Genomic DNA, 25,769 nt, shown 5'->3' with positions numbered 1-25,769 from the left:
ATGCACAGAAATGGATCACATATTTTTGAATAAGTGTCACACACCTCTAAGTACCCAGCAGCCTTACAAGTAGCTCACAAGTTACTTTACAGTTATACTTTACATTTCTATCCACTCCTCTGTGAAACCTCCAGGACTCTCTGTACATTCCTTTCTCCCTGTCATGTTCTGCATGTCCTCACTCTAACTCTTCCAGCCCCTTTGCCATACGCCATCACCATCGCCTAGCAACTGACGACTGCTGCCTAGCAACAGTGTTAGACTTAGCGTCTTCCATTGGGGAGGGTTCAGGGGTGGGGTGGGTATCTGGATAGACATGCTGCTCCTCTGTGATGTCCTCATCACAACCCCAAAAGTTGAGGTGAATACCTCAGTGTTTTAAACGTGACAGCGTGGCAAACGACAGTGAGAGCATCTTAACTTTATTAACACCTTAAAGTCTTACGTCTGGAAGGAGCGACCTTACTAACAATCTCATTGGCTGATACCTGTGGAGAAATCATGTCCTGGATCAAAGAGCTGGACAGAAAGATGGATGGTAGGCCATTAGCAATAGGTATCTCTGAGATCTTATTAAAACCAGTGCTCATTAGTGCTCCTCTGTAAGTTACACTGAATACATGCTGCTGGTGCTGCTTCTTTTTTTAATTAATAAAGCATACAGCATGTGTTACAGTCAATTTGTCACAATATTCTGAGCATCACGGACTCTCCCCATCTCAAACCTGAGGGGTGCACAGGCTGCACCGACGGCTCATTAATCCTTTTCAAGTTAGCCCACTCTTCCAAGCATTTGACCTTGTCTACCACAAAACCACACACCTGTGCAACGACTGACCCTTTGCTAAGTCCCGCCCCTCAACACAGCCAACCATAGTGTAGCATCAACCAATGAAAGCAATTGATAAATGCTGTCTTGTTTTTTTCTTTCTTTTTTTGATGGTATTTTAGAGAAGGTAGCCCCGTTTCAAGCCATGAAAAAGGTAGATTGAGTCTGGCTGGAGTCCTGCATCGGTCCATTTTTGGATATCATAGTTGTAAAGCTCAGCACCAGAACCAACCGGTAACCCGTCATTATGGCTAAGTCAAAATCGTAGTTAATTTAAGTCCAGAAACCTGACCTGCATCCGTGATCAAACACACACAGGCTACAGTCACTCACAGTAATCTGGGTTCTCCTTTCTTGGATTACAAATCCAGCAGAGGAGACGTCTCTTTCACTGGCTGCACTCGATGCCAAGATGAAAACATTCAATCGCGGCCAGGTTAGGAAACATTTTAGCATGCTCTTTTCACCACCATAACACCTCCAAAGGATCCTCCTTGTGCAAGGTCTCATCACTGGAGTGCGTCATGTTGGTGACCAATGTCACAACAGGGTCAAAAGTTCAACCTGTGTCATTGACTTTCAACATAAAAGGAATTACGGCTTGATAATAGTGATTTAGATGTGAAAATATTATCCATTTACATCTTTTTCATTTGTTTTAGTCAGAAAAATCAAAAATACAGCTTCTCACCTGCTGCCCGCTCAAGTGTAGTTCATTTTTACCCATGCCCGTACTTGAATTTGTACATGTTTTTACCCGTTACACAGCTTTGTGCAGGTTACCTGTTGAGTCCCCGCAGGTACCTGACCCGGTGCAGGACAAGTTGTAGCCTGCTGAACATACACATGCTACTTTAACACAGGATAAAGACCGACCCTCCTCTACAGGAACCAGTGAAAGGAAGCAGGGAAACCACCAATATTCAACCAGCTGTGTGTCATCGCAGTGTGTGCAGATAAACATCGTCTGTCTTCCAGCAGTGGAGGTCCAGTGGCTGGTGGTGGCACAGAGTGAAGCCAAACACCGTCCATCTGCACACACTGTGATGCCACACAGCTGGTTGAATATCAGCAAAGTTTCCCTTTATATTCATTGTCCTGTGCGTCGATCAGCAGTGATGTGGTGGTTCACTTTTACACTGTGATCTGTAGCCTATAGTTCGGCTTTAACTTCTAACTCTCTTTGTCTTTTTAACCTGTTGTTGCTGAAAAAGGAAATTCAAGACATTCGCCATGAATGACCACAAGTGCTCTACTTAACGGCCAGAAGATTTTTCTGTCAAAGCTTCCGTATATTCAGACTAGAGACAGTCTTGCGATGCGATCACTCCAGCCGTGACACAAGCCATCCATGACTCAAAGGTGAATGTGGACCACTGGCTCCTTGACCTCCATCTCCACTACTTCCAACACCCTTGCTCTGACCACAAACATCTTTGTACTCGGCTGTCATTCTGATCTCAGCTACACACCTGTGAAGTTTCATGACTTCATCCTGCACTGTTGTGATGTTGTGGCGCTGACAAAATCAGGACAGACAAAGTACTCAGAGCAGCTTCTGTCAAAAGATGTCACTAGGACCACATTTTGCCAATATGACACACACACGCACACAAATGCACACACACACACAGACTCACAAGGTGAAAACAATACCAGCCATCGGGACGTTGTTGTGGCTGCAGGTAAACATGATTAATATTCTCCAAGCTGATAACAACAGAACCAGAATAACATCAAAATATTTCACCTGCTTTTAGCAACAGGCAGCAGCTTATCATCCAGTCCTGGTGACAACAGGGCTTTGTCTATGTGTGTGTGTGTGTGTGTGTGTGTGTGTGTGTGTGTGTGTGTGTGTGTGTGTGAAAGCTAATAGGTTGATTGCAGCTCTCAGGCCTGACAGTTCACCCGTGTTCTCTGCTATGCAAACACATTTAAGTAATGACTGCAATTTCATCCACGTTCTCTCTGTCTCTCTCTCTGACACACACACACACACATGCACACGCAGATAAATATATTGTATGACACTGCAGACAGAAAACGGCAACAGATCGACACAGACAGAAACCTTATCTATGATTAAAGAACAAACGTACAGAGAGAAAAAGAAAAGTCTTTGTCTAAATGGCGGCTCTTTGTCACCCTGTACTGATCTCTCTCTTCCTGTCTGTCTCTTCCTGTCTGTCTCTCTGTCTGTCTCTCTGTGTTGATGATGTAACTGGTCCATTAGAGAACACTCCACTTTACTAATCAATTTATCAACCCTCTCTCCCCCTCTTTTCGACCTCCGGTTAACTCCCTCTCTGTCTTTCTCTTCTTCCATGCTGTCATGTCCCTCGCACACGTAATCTGCTGTGCACACACTCACACTCTCTCAGCTCAGGTCTTTCAATGCAATAAGCTTTACTGGCATGATATTACATATGTGTTACCAAAGCACCACTGCAGATTCAGACAGTGAATTAAATTAACTGCAATTAAATTACTAAAGAAACAACTAACAACAATGTATTAATACAAAATCATACACATACATTTTAAAGAAGATAACTCGTGATCTGTGAGGAGATGAACTATGTGTTGTGCTGGTTGTCTCTCAGGCTGTGGCACACACTGACATATCCTGCTGCATCTATGGCGCTGACACTATTGTCTCTACATAGATGTTGCATATCAGTCTGGTGAATCAAAATCTTTGAGTTCACATTTAATTTTTGTGAAGAACTCTAGTCTGATGTTTTCATCTGTGCTACACTGCAGCAGGAAATGTTGCTCTGTCTCCACCTGTGATCACTGAGTCTGTTCATAGCTAGTATGGGTGGAAATCGCCAGAGGACCCACGACATAACATTATCACGATATTGAGGTCACGATGCAATATTATTGCAATATGCTGAGTGTTGCGATAAAATACATTGCGATATATATATCACCATTCTTTCCAACTGCAAATTATTTTTGCTGTTATTTATAATCCCTCTGTGTGTTTATAGATTTACTGTTTATCCGCTCCGTTGTCTTTGTAAAGTTAACATATCGCACCGTCATTTCAAACTCAACACTAGTTTCAAATTAAAAGCCCCTTATAACCTCGGCTGAGAGAATCCCTCCATTTTCTAAATAGGCTTTTATTCTGAAACATTTGTCAGAACTTCCTGTGGAAGATACAGTAGCTTGATAGTTTACGTATGGCGCTTCAAATGTAGCTCCTGCCATCTGCTGACGCTTTTAGGTGACTACAACAACATGTCGGCTGGCACATGAACACACACAGTGACTCAAATAATAGTGAAAGTAATAAAAATAGGACAAGAATAACCCGATGACATCACACACGCCGTGAAAGACGACCGGGGATAATTGGTGAGTACCAGCGTGTAGCGTGTACCAGGCATAATGCAAGTCCTGAGTCTGAAATATGTCTGTCAGCGAGTCCTACTCCACCTATTTAGACTCCACCGTAGACAACGGCAGCATTTCTCCGACCACGTAGCGAGCCACAAGCTCCGTGGCTTCTTTCAGACTGATAGGTTTAACGTTATCTCTGTTATTAGAACCAAACGTTGCTGTTTCGGAGCTGAAGGACCAGCGTTCTAAAAGTAACAGAAGTAACTGATGTCTTGTTTGAAAATGTACTTAAGTATTTGATTACTCAAACAACAAACTAACACGTTAGGTTACTCGTTACTGCAAAAAGTAATCAAAGTACTCTATCTCTAACGTTATACCCAACTCTGGTCATAACACCTGTCAGAAATGCTGCATACACCTGACAGACTGAACTGTGGGCAGATTTAATATCCTCTGCAAGGCCAGATTAAGTGCGCGAACAAAACTCTTCACATGCAGGTATCCTGCTAACCAATCTGGAAATCCATCGCTAAAAAAAAAAAAAAGTTTTTCTTCCTTTACCTCTGGAGGCACAGCCCGGAGTTTTTCGACTAACGGAAGTGCAGGGGCCTCACGCCCTTCACTTCCGGCGGTGCCCCCAGGGAATCGCCATGTTGTTTACAAATACTTCGGGCAGAAAACCAGCAGAGTTTAGCTATATATCACATTTTTCACGTCACTATATCACCGTGTAGACTAATCTGATGTTTGTTAAGTCTATAAACACAATGACTGAACAAACGTTACTATTTCCGTTAACATGGTTATCGTAGATTAGCTGGGCTAACCGTTAGCTGTTAACGTTAGCTGTTAGCATTGTCTATAACCATAGACTGTATAAAAATAAGGTAATAACTCAATAAACGGTCCGTGAATAAAATATTTTTTCCAGCGGATATCTTAGTTACAACATGATTGAGCTAGCAAAGCAGTTTTGTGTTGCTATGTGTGGTATTTATTCAGTTTTGGGAAATCACGATGTCTAGAAAGCATCAGTGGCTGCAGCTGACAGGAACAGTTAGCAAAGCTAACATCAGGACGTCATCTGTTAAAAGCCTCCCGTTGTCGGATTATGACATGAAACTACTCCAGTTAGCTCAATCATGTTGTAACTCAGACATCCGCTGGAAAAAATATTTTTTTTCCACGTTGACGAGACGGCGTTTTGGGTGGAGCGGTCACTATGGACGCGGAGCTTGCTGTTTCTGTAGGTACACATTTCCTGGGGACACCTGCACGTCTCGGCCGCGCCCCCTCCATTGTGATTGGCTAAAGCGCAGCATGTTCAAACTCAAAGATTCCTCAGCTTTATGCTACACTTCTCTGTAGAGCTTGGGTACGGCTGTATCGGTGAAAAAATGTGGGGGCGGAGTCACATTCACCTTCATTTTTAATTATGGACGCAGATCTTTGCTCATGAAGTAGGTGATGAGCTGTGTTATTTTCTGCGTTCTCTCAGAGTTGGATGGTAGTTTTGTCAAGCTAAGTGGGTCCAGTGTTGGTTGATTTTTCAGTGGAGTAGTTTTAGCATTAGCTTGGCCTTCAGCGGCTATTGCTATCTCTGGATGGTGGAGTGTGAGGTGAGCCCTCATGTTCGTAGAGTATTTTATTCTCATATGACACTGCTTGCATATCCAAGTCCTTCTTTCCTTCTGTGTTAAAACATCCAAAATAAGTCCAGACGTTTGATTTAAATGTCAGTGGAGCCTCTCTCTCTCTCTCACATACACACACAGATGCACAGATCAAAATGCACTCAGGTGAAACAGATATTGACAAAGTTGCAATATATGTCAATACTCAGCAAACTGTGAAATGTTTAAAATCACAGAATCACAAAATCCCTGATATCTGACTGTTGTGACTGACTCATGTTGGTGACGACACAACCTGAACTCCGCTGTCACAGGTTACTCTGTCAGAGACTGGCTGATTCTGGCGCAGACCTGGAGCTGATTTCACTGTCTAAGCAGCAGCCAGGAGCATCCTCCTCCTCCTGTATGCATTCTCTCCATGTTCCTTGGAAGTGTGTGACAGGTGATCTCTCTGGGTCGTCTACGTGTGTGTGTTTGTGTGCGCTTCCTTCACACTTCCACATCTGTCCAAGATCTACAAATCTGACTCACACCATCGATGAGACACAGTGACACAGCTATTTTGTGTGTGTGTTATCACTAGTAATATCAACAAACTACAATTCTGCTTTCTATTCCTACAACTATTTAAAAGAGTGCTTCCAAAATTTCTGAAAATATTTGAACTCTCTGAAAGGCAGCATGCAGCAGAGACAGACTCGGTGGTGCAGAGAGGATATGCATCATGATTGTGTTTTCATGACACGCAAACTCTTGTGGTTGTCTGAATGTCTGTCGCCACTGAGTGGAAAAAAAAAAGCTGTGGTGCATTGTTGCCTTTATAGAGTGATTGTTTTTATAGATTGCAGTTGGTCCATCTGTTATCTTTACCCAAGATTTACCAAGTAGTTATAGTCGCCTGAACTCAACCTGATGTCAACCTTAAAGATGGCAGAACATAAACACTTATATGAGTCGCCTTAGTAACAGACATATGGGTTGTTCCGGAAATACTGGAGGGACATTTAGGGTGTTTATGTTTAATGAGGTCAGTCCCCAGTGTATCACACCAGTGCACGACTTAAACACTCCTCAACATGTTGGATCTGCAGTGACCATGAAGAGAGAAGATTACAGCTCGAGCCTCTCTCTCATCACGTCGTCTCACATTATGAATAATGAGGTGATCTCAGAGTTCAGAGTCAAACACTGAACCCTGTTTCATCATTAAACTTCAGCTGAAAAGCACTTAAAGCATGACACCACGTCTCAGATTGGAGCAATACACACAAACACACAGGAAACTCACAATGTCTACTTCCTGATGCGGTGGTTCTGATTACTCAATGACAGACTGACTCAAGACTTTACTTGCCCACAGTGTGACACACACCAACATGTTAAGAGAGAAGTCATTTAAACACATCGAGATAGCAGCAGTGTTAACGCAGTGTGTCACAGAGTTGGAGCAGCACACTGTTTGTAAAGTGAATTTGGGATGAGAGGCAGATGTAAAGATTGAGAAAGAGGAAGAGGCGGCAGTGAAGTGTTACTCAACACACAAGGAGCTTTTATAAAGCTTTTACTGAACAACCACAGATACACTGTGCCGTATATATGTGAATGTAAAGACTGTATTCAGGATATGAAGATGACTTTACAGTATAAAACCATTTGTACATTTTCAATTCAATCTTTTTCTATTATTGGTTAGTCAGTGTTGGTTTTATGCCTGTTTTCCTATTTCTACTCATAACACCTGTTCTTTAAGAACCTATACTGCTATCTTCACCGTTAGCATGTCCACCTCCGAGGTGCTAACTGAGTCGGAGTAGCCGCTAACTGCAACTTCCAGCTCTGTAACGTGGCCTGCAGTAACCTACACTTTCATCTTTTTCACACTGTACCCTGCAGCTCTTGCAGCTGTTCTGAGTGGGTTGTGGCAGTGTCTGTCATTTTATCATTATTTCTTCCCAAAGTGTGCTAATAGCTTGTAGAGCCACCTATTGACCACTAGCATTAGCTTCCTGGGCTTTGGGCTTCGGCCGCACAGCCACTTTGGCTTTTAGGCATTGTCTTCGACTGTTTTGTCGGGCTTCAGTGGATCAGATGGGCATTGGTTTGGGGGCTTGTGCACTGGAATTAAAGCAATAGTTAAAAGTTTAGCAAGATAAGTGCTAAGATAAGCTAAACTGTCACTAAATTCACACAGCACTAAATATGACAAAAAAATACGTGAAAAAAAATCAGACTTTGTTGCATTTCTTTTCTTTTTTTTCTTCTTCTTTTTTTAAAGATTTTTTTTGGGCATTTTTTGCCTTTAATGGACAGGACAGTTAAGTGTGAAGGGGGGAGAGAGAGAGGGGATGACATGCATCAAAGGGCCACAGGCTGGACTCGAACCCGGGCCGCTGCAGCAACAGCCTTGTACATGGGGCGCCTGCTCTACTACTAAGCCACCGACGCCCCCCTCGTTGCATTTCTAATGGCCTTACTGCAGGTAAACAAAAACAACCAATCAGGGCTGTGAGGTCTAACACAGCTGTCAATCATGTCAATCACTAGGCTGCACTGATCAAATATCAATAAAAATTATGTTACTGCATTGCCTATTTCCACTAATAGTTTCATAAACATTTAGTGTACTGTTTAGCTGTAAAATGAGTGTGTGTTTTGCGTTGTTCCCCTTCGAAAACCAAATTCATCTCAAGGGGCTATCGGCTAATAAACTTTCACATATAATTGGCCGTAGGGTTGCAACGGTATAAGATTTTCACGGTACCATAACCGTCCCAGAAAATATAATACTGTTTCAAAGTGTCACGGTATTACAGAATTTATATTAATATCTGTCAGAATGATCCTTCATCCATCCATTTTCATCCGCTTATCCAGGGCCGGGTCGCGGGGGCAGCAGGCCAAGCAAAGCACCCCAGACATCTCTCTCCCCAGCAACACTTTCCCGCTCCTCCTGGGGGACCCCAAGGTGTTCCCAGGCCAGACATATAATCCCCCCAGTGTGTTCTGGGTCTGCCCCGGGGCCTCCTACCAGTGGGACGTGCCCGGAACACCTCCAGTGGGAGCCGCCCAGGAGGATCCTGATCAGATGCCCGAGCCACCTCAACTGACCCCTTTCAACACGAAGGAGCAGCGGCTCTACTCCGAGCTCCTCCCCCTATCTCTAAGGCTGAGCCCAGACACCCCACGGAGGAAACTCATTTCCACTGCATCCGCGATCTCATTCTTTCGGTCACTACCCAGAGCTCATGACCATAGGTGAGGGTTGGGATGTAGATGGACCAGTAAATTGAAGGCTTTGCTTTCTGGCTCAGCTCCCTCTTCACCATGACGGACCTGCGCAGCGCCTGCATCACTGCAGAAGCCGCACCGACCCGCCAATCCGTCTCACGCTCCATTCTACCCTCACTCGTGAACAAGACCCCAAGATACTTGAACTCCCTCGCTTGAGGCAGTAGCTCTCCCCCAACCCAGAGAGGGCAAACCACTGGTTTCCAACAGAGGACCATAGCCTCAGACTTGGAGGTGCTGACTCTCATCCCAACTGCTTCACACTCTGCTGCAAAATGCTCCAGTGCATGCTGGAGGTCACGGTGTGATGGAGCCAACAGAACCACATCATCTGCGAAAAGCAGGGATGCAATTCTGAGGGCCCCAAACCGGACCACTTCCTCCCCCCTGCTGCGCCTCGAGATCCTGTCCATGGAGGTCACAAACAGGATTGGTGATAAGGGACAACACCCACCAAGAACGTGTTCGACTTTATACCAAGTATGCAGACACAGCTCTTACTTTGGTCATACAGGGACCAAATGGCTGGAACCCTTTACTCCCGCAGTACCCCCGACAAGACCCCCCGAGGGACGCGGTCGTAAGCCATCTCCAGGTCCACAAAGCACATGTAGACTGGATAGGCAAACTCCCACGCCCCCTCCAGCAGCCTTGCAGGGGTAAAGAGCTGGTCCACTGGTCCACTGGTCCACGACCAGGACGGAATCCGGGGTTCGACAATCGGTCAAATGATCCTCAAAGGAATAAATATAGAAGGACTATTTTTGGTTTAACAAACATTCTATTAATATGACTGTAACTTGAAACCATTTTGTGTGTGTGTGTGTGTGTAAAAAGTCTCCTCTTAGAAAATAACTAAAATAACCGTTAACTTTTATATCATGGTATACCTTAAAACCAGTATAACGCTGCAACCCTAATCGGCCTCCATGTTGAATACAGTTAAACAGGAGTACCAAGCACCGCCCACAGGCCGAACCAACTTTCTCATGTAACAGCTAAACAGTACACTAACATATGTTTCTGAAAACATCTGAGGTGAGACAGTGCAGTAACAGAAACTTGATTCATATTTATTTGATCAGCGCTGTCGAGTTTGGCAGTTTGACCGAAGTAAACGGACTGACAGCTGCGTTAGAGATTCCTCAGCTCTAAGTGATTGTTGCTGCCTCGCCACAGTCTGATTCTAGCAAATGCCATGAGATGCAGTCGTAGGGAGGGAGGGACATGATTTATTTTTCTCTCTCAGACCATCTGTCTCGTACTTCTTTCGGAATATAGTGACAGATTTAGCAAATATGCAGCCCATTCTCATTCCAAAGTTGTCAACCAACTGATGTTGTAAGTGTATTTTGAGAAAAGACTGCATTAATCTAACAAGCAGAAACTGTACATTTCCTGTGATCAAGGAAGGGTGTATTTTGAAAAGACACAATACAGACACACCAAGGATAAATAGTGTGTCATATGTAGACGTGAAAATTCACGAACCAAACAGCCATATTTGACAAGTTGGGAGTGAGGACGTATCAAAATATGACACAAAATTATTTTTCATTTAATGCAAATAAAGCACTAAGGGTTACAGAGAGGTGGGCTGCAGGAGTTTCTCTCTCCTTTTTCTGCCTCCTGTTTCCATAGAAATTAGGTTATTTCAAAGGTATTTTTTGTATTATTATTGGTGTTGTTGCATCTTTCCTTTCCCCTAAATTTCCACTAAAATTACTTGATGAGAACATGATGCATAAATGACGTACAACACCACAGGCATGACTAATGTAGATCAGATTGTGGCTGATTAGCCAAGATATAACGCAATGACTTAAGAAAAACCACAAACTCATTAGAACTGCTTTACAACCCCGCCTCATGTGTTGGCATCACTTTCTTGTTGATATCTCTGTTAACATCACACATCCTTGATCAAGCACATGATTTGTTGTCTTTCACCTCAAACGTACGGGTTCACACTTGTGGTTTCCTGGTCAATAGATGACATCACTCCAGACATTTGTACAGCATTGTTCTTGTTGGTTGTGATAAGATGTTACTCACTGACTACGCTGTAGAGAAGTTCTAAACATTTCATTGAGCGTGTCATACTGCAACCATGAGGAGCAACAGTGTTCAGGCCTCTCTGCGAGCCTGTTCAGACACGTAGAGTGCACACTTACACAGCCATGAGAGGGCTCTTCATTCGATAGTGGGCCGACATGCCTTTTTAAGTGTAGTTACACATTTACTCCCTGGAGGCAAAACTGCTAACACAGATATGTCATTACATTTGGGCTCACGAGACTTAAACTGAGCAAACTAGAATTAGCTCGTGATTATAAGCCTCCGTGAATGCTTCTGGCCGCTGCAGTCGCTAATGCAGAGGCTTAAAAAAAACATCAGTCCTCATTCAAAAGTATAAATCAAAATGACATTTTTAATATTTACAAAAACTCTCATCAAAATATTCTGAACCCAAACTGATGATGCTGCTGATGCAAGGAACTAAAGCCAAAACTGAACACTTGGTGAATACTGAAACTGTGATTTTTGTCTAATATAACTGGATGGTTTGTTTGTATTGCTTTTCAAAATTAAATTTCAATTGTGATATTGGACTTTATAGATCAAACTGAAACTGAAATTGAATTTAAAATTAATTCCATTACTGTCAATACCAGTATATCGCGACAACCCCAAATTTACACACAAAATATGCAACTCATAATTGCTCATTGATACAATAGATTAATGATTAAATTCTCCAAGTTTCTGAAAGTTTTTTATAAACGCTGCTGAATTAAAAACAACTTCTTGATAAATGATCCTGGAAGTTGTGGGTTTTATATTTCCCAATGTGGCAACACTGGTTTTCTGGAGATACCACTAAGAGGAACTCAGTAGGTACCATCAGCTGTGACGGACACAAGGGCAAAAACTAAATACTAAATCCTGCTGCTTCAGTCCTCGTCTACAGATAATCCAGATTATTAATTTGGACTGACGATTGTGTAACCACTCTTTTGTGTCATTAAAAAAGAGGGGAAAAAATTAAAGCAAAGAATAACAGATAAGAGCAGTGATTCTGTGTTGCATACATGTTATCTGACCTTGGACACCCTCAGCTGACCCTGACCTTTATGAGTTCTTACCTTCACTGGAAGATCCTGAAAGGTCAATAACAACATACACCTTCCCCTCTGGCTCCAGGTCAACCTGCAGACACACAGACGTTCAGGGAGGACAGAGGGAAGGTAAAGAGGGGTAAGAGGAAGAAAAAGAGAAAACGAGAGAAGGTTAGGATCACAAATGAATAAAGTAACCTGCTTTAATTAATGTTAACAGGTCTTTGTAGCTCTCCAATGTTGCAAGTGTGCGTGTAGTCGACCAAGCCGATCGCCAGAACAAATGTTGGCATTGTATGTATCTGCAAACCATGAATACGTTACACCTGTACATTTCATATGAATAATATCAACAGTTCTAAAGTGATGTGAATTTTAGAAGAAGCATTTTTTCTGGCGCTTAACGCTAACGCTTATTTCACTGTCATTAAATCTGCTAATTCATTTCTCCATTAGTCATTTTAGAAATTGGTAAAAACTGGCTCTCATTATCTTCTAAAGTCCAAGATAAGAGCATAAATTTGCTTGTTTTTGTCCAACAAACGGTCCCAAACACAACGTTGTTCCATTCACTATCACAAGGAACAAAAAACAGAAACGGCTGTTAAGACCACAACCCTGTCAATATGACTATTTTACGTCATTCTGAATACATTTTCCAGAATATGCTACATGCTGACATTGTAAAGAAAAATTTCTCAGTCATCCACCCACTCGCCACTGCCACAAGCGCGCTGCCAGCCTGTGGGAAACTGTGTGATGCTCGTAACATCCTGTTCGGACGAAATCTCACAGTGTCACTTGCAACACGGCAGTAATGTGGTAACATGTAGAAGAAAGAGAGCTGGAGGCCTAGAGGTTGACACATATCCTGTCACACACCCACACGCCACACACACGCACACACACACACACACACACACACACACACACACACACGCGCATATACTGGAGTCAGAATGTGTTTAGGCCAGAGAGAAGCTCTGGGGAGTGAAGACAACTGCTGCTCTGCAATTTATTGAGTGTCTGCACTTGTGTGTGTGTATACAGTAAAGTGTGTGTGTGTGTGTGTGTGTGTGTGTGAGAGTGAGAAGAGCAAGTGGGTATTGGCCAGGGGGCTCACAGAGTTTCTACCGGCATCTTGCACCACCCACAGTGTCCATAATCCCCCTTTGCACGTGTACACACACACACACACACACACACACACACACACACTGTACTAAGTGAAGACTTGGTGCGGTGAAGGCGAGCAGGCGTGGCTTCAGTAATGTATACAGTAGGAGATGGAAAGCAGAAAGAGAGACGGATGAGGGGGAGGGCAGAGAAAGTTTGTTGGCTCGTTCCAATATGAAAGTGCAGAGGGGGGGAGGAGGGTGATGGTGAGGAGAGAAGGGGATAGCACCCTGCCTGATTACTTCTTGTTGTTGTTTGTTAACATGCTCTCTTCTCACAGCCAGTGTTTGCTTGTTCCAGGGACGGCACGTTTTCGGGGCTTAATGGATCTTGGTTATCAGGCGGGACAGAACACTGAGAGCATTTTGAGGTTTAAACAGGATAATTATTCTCATCCATCTGCATTTTCCTCAAGACGGAGCGGAAGGAAGGAAGGAAGTTGTTGTGGCAGATGGACAGATGAGGGTGGCAGAATATTAGCATGAATCTGGCAGAGAAGGAATGAGCCGCTTTCTGCTGCCAGGACTTGATGTAGAAATATGAATTGAACACCATTGTAATTTGGGCTGTTCTTATGAGATGTAGAATTGAAAGAAAGGGACAGATTTGTGCTTTAGCGAGGGAAGAAAATGAACAATCATGTCTTTAAATAACTGTTTTTAGTGTCCAGTATGAAACAGGTCAGTCTGTTGAACATCTGAGTGCTCATGAGACCTCCGCAAGGCAAGGCCGGTGATGCATTCACATGCTCCTCTGGTGGTGGTTCTTCTGACTTCGGGGTGTTCTCGATCTTTAGATTGTAATGTTGAAACAACACGGACACTCCACAGAACATGTGTTGTATTTTATTGCTCAGAGCGTTTAAACAACATGTTTATAACAAAGAGCAAAGAAAACAGATCAGGTGAGCCATTTGATCAGGGACTCATTTTTCAGATTATTCCGACACCATTGTCACCTGGCGAATTTGAGCTGAAACAAAAAGGAAAATAATAAACTGTTCCCATCCTCCTAAAGCTGTGATGATTTACTCAGTAAACCTCATTTCATCAGACGAGTGATGCTCAAAGTAACGCCACATTTTACTAACAGACCCGTGGTAAAGACGATTATGACGTCAACAAGAAAAGAAAACAGCCAACTGGCTGTGTGGACCCCAAACATCCTAAACACACACACCACCTCCCTTCCTCTGAGGTCACAGCCCTCCATTCATCAGCCGCGTACTGAGCGTGCTCAGACTCACAGGTGCAGATGTCACTAAGTATAGAACCGGCGGAGGAAGGAAAAAGCCCTTCGGTGTGCGGCCCATGTGTCCATGTGATTGTTGCTGCTGTGTGTTAATCCTCATACACATGGCGGATGCGCCGCAATAGCTCTACGTCTCCTCCCTGTTTATCTGAGAGCTAACAGCTATACGCACACGGAGGTCAGAGGTCACAGGGAGGCCACGCAGGAGCGATGGGCTCTTTATCAGTGGAGGAGGAAGGAAGGTGTGTGTAGATCCAGCAATGTAAAAACATCTGTGCAGAATGCAGACGTACAGCACACTTTAGATCGTCTTTGGAACTGTGGACTTGGTTAAACCGTCCGTATCGTGATTAAAGAAGCTCACTGGGTGCACAGGCCAACAAAGATTTTTACTCTGCATGGTGGGGTGCAGAACATACACCGCTTCCCTATGTCTGTCTTCACAACCAATGTCTTCCAATAGCTGACATGTTGGGGCTGGCAGGGGGAGGGCTGCCTGCCTCTTGCCTTTGTGTCTTTGTGTAACAGTCTGTGTCCCCTCTCGAAACCTGGAGGTTTTTGCAGGTCCATGAATCTGTGGTAAACCCTGACACATGCACATTAGTGTCTCTTTCCCTGAACTCGAAAGGTCTTGACGTAAACTTTGGGATAAAATGAGACGACGTGCTATATAAAATAACATCTGACTGTTCAATGTGTCCTGTTAACAGTTTTACATGTCTTGTACAACTGTTGTACTGCTGACGTACTGCAGTGAGCATGTTGTGTCATTTTCGGTGCTCCTAAGCGTTGCCAGGTATATGATAATTATCGTATTTGTACGATAATTTGGCCCTCTGTACGATGTACAATCAATAATCCCAAAAAAGGCAAAATGTACAATAATTTGACCATTTCATGAATGTGTGGTTGTAATCAGTATGCCAGAGGTTTTTTTTGTGAGCACTGAAGGCATCTGTTCCCATGTGACATGTTTCCAGCCAATCGCACTTTGCTTAGCGTGAGATACAGGTGACGTTTGTCTCTGAACAATGAGCATGATTGGCTGAATGGTCAGCTGTACCCGCCCCACGAGGCGCTAGGACCTGTCAGGAAGTTGAGCGAGAATGAGATTCAAGACAGAAGAAGAAGAAGAAGAGGAAAAACAGAAGCAAGGAAAATGGAAAAAAAGTAAACCAAAAAAAGTAAACACTAGAGTGACTATATTTGCCTATAGCGCATCAGTAGGATTGTTATTTTGGTTATGATGGATGTACGATAATTTCCCTCAAAATACGATAATTTTGAGTCTCTGGTACGATAATCCTACATTTCCCACCTGGCAACGCTAGTGCTCCTGTGTCAGTCACTGATGGCGTCTTTGTGCTGCTCGTTCCAGCTCAAACCAGTTAATTTTCTGATATTCCTCTTTTCAACTGCTAAATATCTGCTACATTTTCAAACACACACTTGTTCCACGCAAGAACTCATAGCTCTCTTCCTCTTTTAGTGACTTTCTCGCTAATACCAGCTGTTATTTACATGCTACTAGCCTTGTTAGCTATGTTAGCTTAGCACTTAGCGATGGCTTCTCTTTCTCCTGATCTCTCTCGCTCGGTGTGTCAGATGTTCAGCTATTCCTCTGCCTCCTTTAGCGAGAATGTAGTTTGTTTGCTGTGTTGGAGGCGAGACTTAGTGAATTGGGAGCGCGGCTACGCACCGTGGAAAATCACTCTGTAGCTGCCGTAAGTAGCCAGGTAGCCAGTGCGGAGCCACATAGCAAAGCCTTTGCTAGTGGTCCTCTGGCAACCCCCCTGTAGCCGGGAGTTTTGGGGAGTTTTTGCCTGGCTCACTGCACAAAAAACATCTCTCTTACGACACCTACTGCAGGATCATTTCAGTGGATTCACACTCTGTATCATCTTTAAACAACAAATACAGTTATTAAAAACAACAACAACGAGAGGCAGCCAGCCACACCCGAATTTTTTAGGACCACGGCATCCCAAACTATATGATACTGTATGACCATATTTATCCTATGGTCATACTTTTAACCATCCTTTTAACCTCACCAGGACATCCACAGTCATAATGTCACATAATAATAATGATAACAGTGTGAACTCTGCATGTTGGCTACTGCTGATGCATATGCACAGATTCTTTCTGGAGGTCCTGGACAGCTTCAAACATCACATGATCTTCATCATGTGGTAAACTGCAAGCACCAGTGTGTTCCTGTGTGTGTGCGTTAAAGTGTGTGCATAGTGTGTTTCATATTCAACTGGGAGTCAAAGTCAATTCAATTTGTTTACCTGTTTTGAGAACATCCTCAAACTGTATGCTAATTTACAGAGAACACACACACACACACACACACACACACACACACACACACACACACACACTGAGTCAAATCAAATTATAGGCTTTAACTCAATAGAGCAGGTTTCCCTCCATCCGCCCTGATGCATCTGAAGCATGTTGTGTGTGTGCTGGTCATGATCGCGCGGCTCTAAGACCATCAGTCATTCTGTTCAATACTGAAAGGCCATGATTATTAATCACAATTATATATTTATCTCTGTGGAAAAAACATGTAAATCAACAGTAAACTGGCTGTCACAATTAATATAACTAAAAGTAAACACTTTTAAATCAAATGAAGTAAACTATTCTTCACATGGAATCTGTGTCCTCAGAATCAGAGTCTTGTTTCGTGCCGAGTAGGTTTTCACATACAAGGAATTTGCTTTGTATTTTTGGTGCACAGACAAGAAATGTATGATAAAAACATTTTAATTGACTACTAATTAAAAATATGTACAATTTACATGTTTAAAACGAAGAGAGAAAGGCAAGAATGTGCAGACGTTCAAAAAATTAAAAATAAAGAATACGCAGTGTCCATAGGTATTAGTCCAAAAAGATGTGCGTTTAAAGGCGTTTTTGGACTGCAGGACCTTTTTCCAAATTCTATTTTGTTGTGTCCACATTGTAAGAACTAGGAATGATCGTAGTTCTTATAGAACGCCATTTTGAGGGAGTTTACAGTGAGTTTCAGGTCCTATTTCAGAGTGGGCAATCAGACAAATGGGCCTAAAATGAAGTCCAAGCTTTACTGAGCATATATGCGACAGTGAAAGTGACATTACTATAGCAACTGCTAACCAGCAATTCATCACTTCAGCATCACTTCAGCGTTCCTATCAGCAAAACAGATACTCCTCAGAGGTCCGCTCTCTCGGGGAGTCAACAAAAAGCTTTGGTCCAAAACACGTAATGTTGAGGCATAGAGAGGTTTGAATCTGTTACTAAGTGTAGTGTCTATATGAGGGGGCAATGAAATATGAAACTAATTTGTCATAAACATAAATGCCACTGCAGCATGTAACCAACAGAACAGCTAAAGCTGATTTTTGCCAACACTGTTGTAAGCATTAACTTGTGCAGTGGTGTATCTGTGTCGCTCTAAAATTAAACCTCCAAAACACTATCTGACGTTGGGGTTTCTGTGCCACCTTGTTGAGTTTCTGTGATTCATAACACGCCTAAAACACGCAATAAACATGGATTAATAGTGACAACATTAAACACAAGTCTGAAATTCTGCTTCATAATAAGATTCACAGACAGAACACCTGTCTTTTCCTGGACGTTTCCCCTACAGATAAAACATGCTAATGTTATTAGCATAAGACTATGGCGTTTAACTTAAGCATAAATTAGCCAAATGGCTAGCAGAGCTGTCCTCTACTTTTACAAAGCTGGGAATAACAACATTTAACAAAGTTAGGGTTATAAAATTTGTCTTGGAGTAGACATGTTTTCCCCACATATACAACATGCTAACAATGCTAGCATAGCTCTATGACATTTTAAATTTTAGAAATTAGCCTAGTGGCTAGCAGGGTTTTCCTCTGCTCATATGAAGCCAGGGACAGCAACATTTAACAAAGGCAACGTTACAAAATTCAGCTCCTTTAGAGCTCACAAGGTTCACCCACAAAACGTATGTCTTGTTAGCATGTTTTCCCCACATATAAAACATGCTAACATTACTAGCATAGGTTGATTACATTTTACACTGCATAAATTAGCCTACTTGCTAGCAGAGGTTACCCTACTCCTACTAGCCCAGGAACAACAACAACAACGTTAAACAAAGGTAGGCTTATAAAATTCAGCTCCATTATAACTCACAAGGTTCACCAACAAAACTATCATCTTATAGAGTGTGCCAGGGCTGACGTCAAAACCCGGAAGTTTAGCATCGTGCTGGTTCCCAGAAGAGAAAGTGAATGTGATTTTTGCATTGCGTTTTGGATTATGTCAGAAAATAAGCTCTGTGGCTAACACAAGTTTATGATACTTACAGGTTTTGTTCAGCGAGATAATCTTCACATATGAACACCTTTCATACCGCATTTGAAGCTTAAATGCGATCGCCAGAAGTAAAAAGCTAACGTTAGGCTTTAACGGACTACATGACTACTCCACGGTCGCATGACTCTTGACGTCACCGCCACTAAGCTTTCAACTGATTTCGGCCGCTTTATTTTAAAAACATTGTATAATGGGGAAATCGGACTGTTTAAGCTAAATAAGAAGCTGTAATGGCGGACTGCCAGCACTCTCGCCTGTTCGGGGGTGATGACGTTTAATGTCCCCGACAGGGTTTGTAGTCGTATTGAGCAACTTGTTAGCAACCGCCTTTTTTACAACACGTAAAAGCTTCAAAATTCACAAGTAGGGTATTTACTGACGTGTTTTATGTTGTAGAACAAAACCTGAAACTCGCTTAAGCTTTTGTTAAACACAGACCTTATTTGAGGCATTTTACCAAAACCCCATTCAAAAAAACTTACTGACTTTTAGACGAGAGAACCGGAAGTGCTAAAAGCGCTAATGGAGTTCCGGGTTTACTGGCACACTGTATACTAGACAAGTTTTCCCCACATGCTAACATTACTAGCAAAGGTCTACGATATTTTACATTGCATATATTAGCCTAGGCTAATAACTCTGACTACCAGAGTAATTTTCAACAAAACTATGCATCTACCGAGGGAAATACTTTTCAGTTTACAAAAATAAACAGGAAGTCCGCGTCGCTGCGACGTGTAGTTACTAGGGTTGCAGCCATATACCACTTTCAAGGTAAGAGTTGACGATTATCAAACTGTGTACATTTCCTTATCTACGGTATTTTAAAAAATGCAACTGGACGTTAAATCTTATCTTTATTTAAGTTATTTTCAAAGGGGAGATTTTGTCAAACATACTTCCGTTAACAAAATGGTTTCAAGTTTTAATTACAGTAATAAAATGTTTGTTCAACCAACAATAACCCTTCTGTTTCCATTCCTTTAAAACTTCTGTAATACCATGATACCTTGAACCTGCGATATTTTCTGAGACTGTTATGGTACCATGAAAATCTCATACTGTTGCAACCCCAATCCTGCTCTCCACTTAGGTGAACAGGGAGTGCTTGATTTACTGTAATTAACCAGAGACTCAGGAGGGGCTTGAAATGCAAAACCAAACCGTGTCAATTCGGTTTAACTGACAGGAAGCCAAACTGTGATTATGTCTAATAACCTGTACTGTAGGTTTAACTGTGCAGCCTTACTGTGTGCGTGTGGTGACAGCTCCTTGCCTAAAAATAAAGGTCCTTCTGCAAGTGAGACCTGTCCACACCTGCCAGCTCTGTCACACACACAGTGGTACACACACACACACACACACGGTGGCACACACTGTACACAAACATACCCGTGGACTGTTAAGGCTGAAGTGAAAGCACATGACTTCGTTGAACTCTTGGCTCAGATTCACTCTAGGCACACAACACACACACACACACACACACACTCACTTCTTCTCATCTGACATAAACAACACCCGGGTTAATAGAAAGATTGTCGATCTAAGAAACACATGAGCTTTTTCCCTTACAAACGTTTCTATCCATACCAGCATCAAACATCCAGCACTGCAACAGATACAGCACGACATCACCAGGGACATAAAATCCCTCTGAAAACCAGTTCAAACAGCTCTGCTTCTTTCAAACCATCTGGACATTTTCCAGTGAAAAATGTGTAAAAACCAAAATCATTGATATGCAGCGTGTCCTGCATGGTGTGTTTGGCTACTCACTGAAACAACAGAGGTGTCAGAACGCACTCTCCTGAGAGCCAGGAGAGCGCTCTGTCAAAACCCCTCATCCATCCAGCCTCACTGCTTGTTTACTAAAAGCAAAAGAGGATGAGGAGGACGATGTTTCATGTGTGTTTCTGCAGTTTGGGCCCCTCCGTGTGGACACATGCTTTAAGAACTCTGTAAAACGATAATTTGACCCATGAACAGAAATGCAGCAGCAGTCGCATGGACGCAGTCGAGAAAAAAACACAACGCAGAGAGAGAAAAATCACAGTGAGAGACCCACAGAGACAAAGAGAGGGAGAGAGAGCGAACAGGGAGGACATTGTGTTTTATCTGTCCTCAGTGACAGAGAGCACACGGCCTCTGTGGAGTGACACACTGCAGACCCTTCACAGACACACACACGGCTGTTTGAACCGCTATACTTGTGAGGAACCTCGTTGAAGTAGTGCTTCATGAGCAACCTTACTAACAACCACTCTTTCTAGGGCTAGCTCTCATGTTATCTGACTTTCAATAAAGATACAAAAATGTACAACAACTTTGTCTGCGTAATTTTCCATCTAAAATAAATTATGATTTCAATCGAGCTCTTAAAACAAAAGAAACAAAGAAGATGACAGATCTGACATCCTGACTTTCAATGTCAGTTTTCGGACACTTTTGATACTCCAGTTTCCACCCAAATTCATACATATCCCATGTATTTGGACAGGCTGCAATCATGTGACCGATGCACTGAAGGCAGTAAACAAGGAAGCAGTCCTGAGTGGTTGTAAGGAGGAAGGTTGGGCTGGTCAATGGGTCACAAAAACAGACTATCGCCTGTGTGTTCAGATCCACGTGAACTCTAAGTCATTTTAAGGTACACCCCCCACCATGTTTCTTTTCCTAAACCTAATCTCCGTAACTTTATGTTAACTGTACGTTAAGAACGTAATGTCATTTGTGAGGTGCACATTTTCTGTAGGATATCATACGAACTGTTCTAGAGAATATGTTGCTCAGCACAGTCACTAATAGAAAATGTTGGCATTGTACATTCCTGCAAACTACAAATAGCTTACATTTCCACATTTTATACATATCAACATTTCTAAAGTGGCGTAGTATATGAGCTGACTTTGTCATCAGGAGGAGGCGGGGATGGTAGATGGTGTAACAGCTAGGCCAGACGCCTGCCAAGCTGCCGACCACTGTTTGAGACCAACACACAATAAATGTTTATTTCTTTAGCCGGTCATCGCTGTTTCCAGCTGCTTTTGAGGCACTAAACATGGATGTGTTGTAGTGACTAGTTGCTGTTTTTCCAGCAGATTTTTAGGCACAAAAAGCAGTAGAGAGACATTGCTTCTTTATTCTACCACAAACGTGGTATCCTAACCATAACCAAATGGTTTTGTGCCTAAACTTAATCACACCATAACCACAGTGGTATTGAAACTTAGTTTCAATGTATCTGCTTCATGATAATTAAAATGTAAAAAATAATATAAAGCATCTGTGGTTTGCAGAAATGTACAACGCCAGCATTTTTCTGGGGGTTGGGTTGAGTCCCTAGTTATTTTCTAAAGCTTGGTAAAGGTTGTCCACAGCAACAGACAACAGTTTTTACAGGCTAAGTAGCATGTGCCTCAGGCCCTCAGGCTCTTCTTCAGACTAACTTCTTTTAGTCAGAAGAAGACCCTGAAGGCTCGAAACGTCACCTCTATAATAAATGGCATTTTGACGGGAGCTTTACTTGGTGTGCAGATCGTATATCTGTTTTCTTTTTCTTTTACCAGTATTTTTGATCCAGCACCCAACTGAACATTTTTTGGGGATGTGCGTGCTGCAGAATTTTTTATTAAGTAGCGTGTGCCGGCCATTACCGAATCAAAGTCAAATCACTATCACTATGCAAAGTTTTATATTTCCCGCGATTATAATCCATTTAATCATACTTCCAAATGCATTTTAGCCAAAAAATGCCCTCTAATGAAATAACTGCAAGGTTTCAAATCATGACTGTAAAATACAACTTACATCAAATATTGCTCAAAGTGTAGTGCCTTACTCTAGGCAATTATGCAACTTTGAAACATTCAGACCAAAGCAAGTGAACTCTAGGTCTGAAAGTACCCTGAGACACAAGATTTTCATTGACAACGGGTGCAGACAGACAGACACACACACACACACACACACACACACACACATATTGAAGTACTGGAGAATAACTTTGTACAGCTGGACTCACGCCTGCTGCTAATGCACTGATTTACTTCAAACAGACCAGAGCAGCCCTGAACACGAACACACACACACACACTCACACAGCGCCTCATGTCGGCAGCCACTCATGCCTGTCCTCCTGTTTAGCCGTGTCTGTCTATGCCTAATTTGTCCCTGTTGAATAAATGATGGTGCAGCATGAACAGGCCAGCTATGGTGACACACACACACACACACACACACACACACACACACACACACACACACACACCCACACACAGTGTCTCTGCCTCATACGAACTACTAAGACCTCAGCTGAAGGGGTGGGGGAAAATCGATACAGCATAGTATCACGATATTTTTGTGTTGCAATACTGTATTGTCACACAGTGCTTAGTATCAATTTTATTCATGATATAATATGACAAATACAAATTAAGCTCTAGGTTGCCTTCTAGAATAATATAATCAATTGCTTTTTCAGATCACTAGATACAATCTGAGGCGACACAAAATGGCTGCAGTGAGATGAACAGACTGGAAACTTTATCTTGTTGGACACAACAGACGTTAACACAGTTACCAATGTTGACAATATCTGACAATGACATCCACTGCATCACACATTCAGCAACATCAATGAATTTAAGAACAAGGATAAACAAGGCTTATTGTTTTCATTAATATTGATTTTGTCAGTTTAAACACGTTTTACCCCCATTTTCTCTTTCTCTGCCTCCTGCAGCCAGATGAAACTGCTCACCCAGTTCACAGTCACCTCCTCTTGTAGAAGGCAAAGAGAGAAATGGATTTGTGCACATGGATGCTTTTCTCTCTGTACTGCAGAGCTACCAGTTATCAGCTCGACCCACTCACCGCTGGTACAGAGACAGACAAGAGGAAGAGCTGCTGCAGGGATATTTTGAAACATGGGTTCACACATTTCCCAAACAGAAACCCCAGCAAACAACCCACCACCACACAAAAATAGTCCTGATCATCTACACTACGTAAATGCCTCTGAGGCCAGTATGTGTGTGTGTGTATATTATGTGAGTTCAAATACGCATCTGTGTGAAAAGTGGCAGTTAGTGTTTCCTTGTGGTTTCACACAAATGGAGATAGAGATCATTGCCTGCATTGCATGCGCCTGTGCATTAACCTCTAACTGACTCATGGCGGGGTTGATGACACCTATGAGGGAGGAGGAGCAGGAGGAGGAGGAGGAGGAGGAGGAGGAGGAGGAGGAGGACACAGGGGAGAGGGAGGGTGTGGAAAGAGGGAGAATCCTGGGTAAGGATAGTCAAGATATCGGTGTAGAGATCTGAGGCCAGATGCATAAAATCTGTGCTCACAGAGACAGAAACATGCAGTTCAGAAAGCTGTGCTTACACAAGGTTGTGTTACAAAATCTCTAGCATTTTGGCGTTGGGTGTAAGTGCCTGATTTCTAGACTTGTATAGTATCCCCGTATTATGGTACACAAAGATATTTAGAAATCAAGACACTATGATTTTCACAGACACATAAATTTTTATATCAAACTCACACAGTGATGCTGTATTGAGGCGACATAGTGCACATCACGCACCACCAGAGACCAGTCTCTACTAGTGGAACCACAAGCTGAGTGGACAAACATGGCAACTGCCAGTGGTGGGGATAATGTTACAGGACTGTAAGCAGCTGGCTGGCAATGGCAGAGAGAGGCCGGGAGGAAAAACAAAAGCTGCTCCTCGAAGGTCTGAGATTCGATTCGTCAGTCAGAAAACCCTCAAACTTTTGCGTCACGTTGCTCCTGTAAGTTTGAACGCTAAAATATTTTGTGTTGACTCATGTCATATGCATGTGAAATTGCTGAATAATCTTCTGCCGGTACATCCTCGTTATCATACGTCCCCGGAGGATCTCAATGTTGAGGCTACCGTGGCACAAATTGGTCGCTGAAGTTCAGATTTTTCAGCTCTTGCGAACAAGCGTATGATACATAATTGTGCTACTTGCGTCATTCGCAGCACTTAATTTGCATATTTTGAGTAATTTGCTTCGTGTCCATCGAGTCCATCGCACTGCCCGGCATGAATTCGCATCTAATCGTGTCTTTATATTGACTTTACATGTAATTGCACTAATTGTTTTATCTGTGGCCAGTGTGAACACAGAGTAAGACTGTAAGTCAGTGTGCTGTGCAGTGTACTTCTGGGGACATTTTGGTGCCTGTATTTTGTTGCAGATGAGTGCTCTTGACTTTCACGCTACTCTGTGGACACGATGCAAAAGAGGAGAAACTCTGCAAAAAAAAAGCTCTGAGATACCATTATCTTCTCTCTTCTGCTTCCTACCTGTCTGAACTCCTTCATATCTACAAACCCTCCCATACTCTGAGGTTCTCTTCTGCAACCCAACTCACACCTCCAGCGGACAGCTGGACTACAATGGGTTCGAGAGCCTTCAGCCATTCTACCCTCCGTCTCTGGAACTCTCTACCCCATGACTTTTGCAATATTGACTCCCTTTCATCTTTTAAAACCTTTTGAAAACACACCTGTTCAAGCTGACATATTCGGTCTGACTTAAAGGGAAATTTCGGTTTATTTCAACCTGTCTCCTATCGTCCTAAATTTGTTTCAAGTGACTAGTGACATAAAAATAATAGTTAGCATGTTAGCCGTTAGCCTAGATACAGCCGGGGCGCATAGTAGCGTCAGACCTGTTAAAACGTAAGTGAACGGGCAACCTTCAAGTGCAAAG

At 42.8% G+C, this 25,769-nt stretch overlaps 1 protein-coding gene across 1 annotated transcript in view; it reads right to left on the bottom strand.

Annotated features, from left to right (window-relative positions):
- The window catches only part of LOC126406789 (protein kinase C epsilon type-like), a 110,403-nt gene that overhangs the window by 57,687 nt on the left and 26,947 nt on the right, over positions 1-25,769 (bottom strand). The window contains exon 2 of the mRNA XM_050071292.1: positions 12,252-12,315. Coding sequence (XP_049927249.1) covers positions 12,252-12,315 — 64 coding nt within the window. The remainder of the gene's footprint in view (positions 1-12,251; positions 12,316-25,769) is intronic.

Source organism: Epinephelus moara, chromosome 19 (assembly GCF_006386435.1).
Source record: "Epinephelus moara isolate mb chromosome 19, YSFRI_EMoa_1.0, whole genome shotgun sequence".
NCBI classification, from domain to species: Eukaryota; Metazoa; Chordata; class Actinopteri; order Perciformes; family Serranidae; genus Epinephelus; species Epinephelus moara.
The sequence above is the reverse complement of the archived record's forward strand: the minus strand, read 5'-3'. Positions and strand labels throughout refer to the sequence as shown.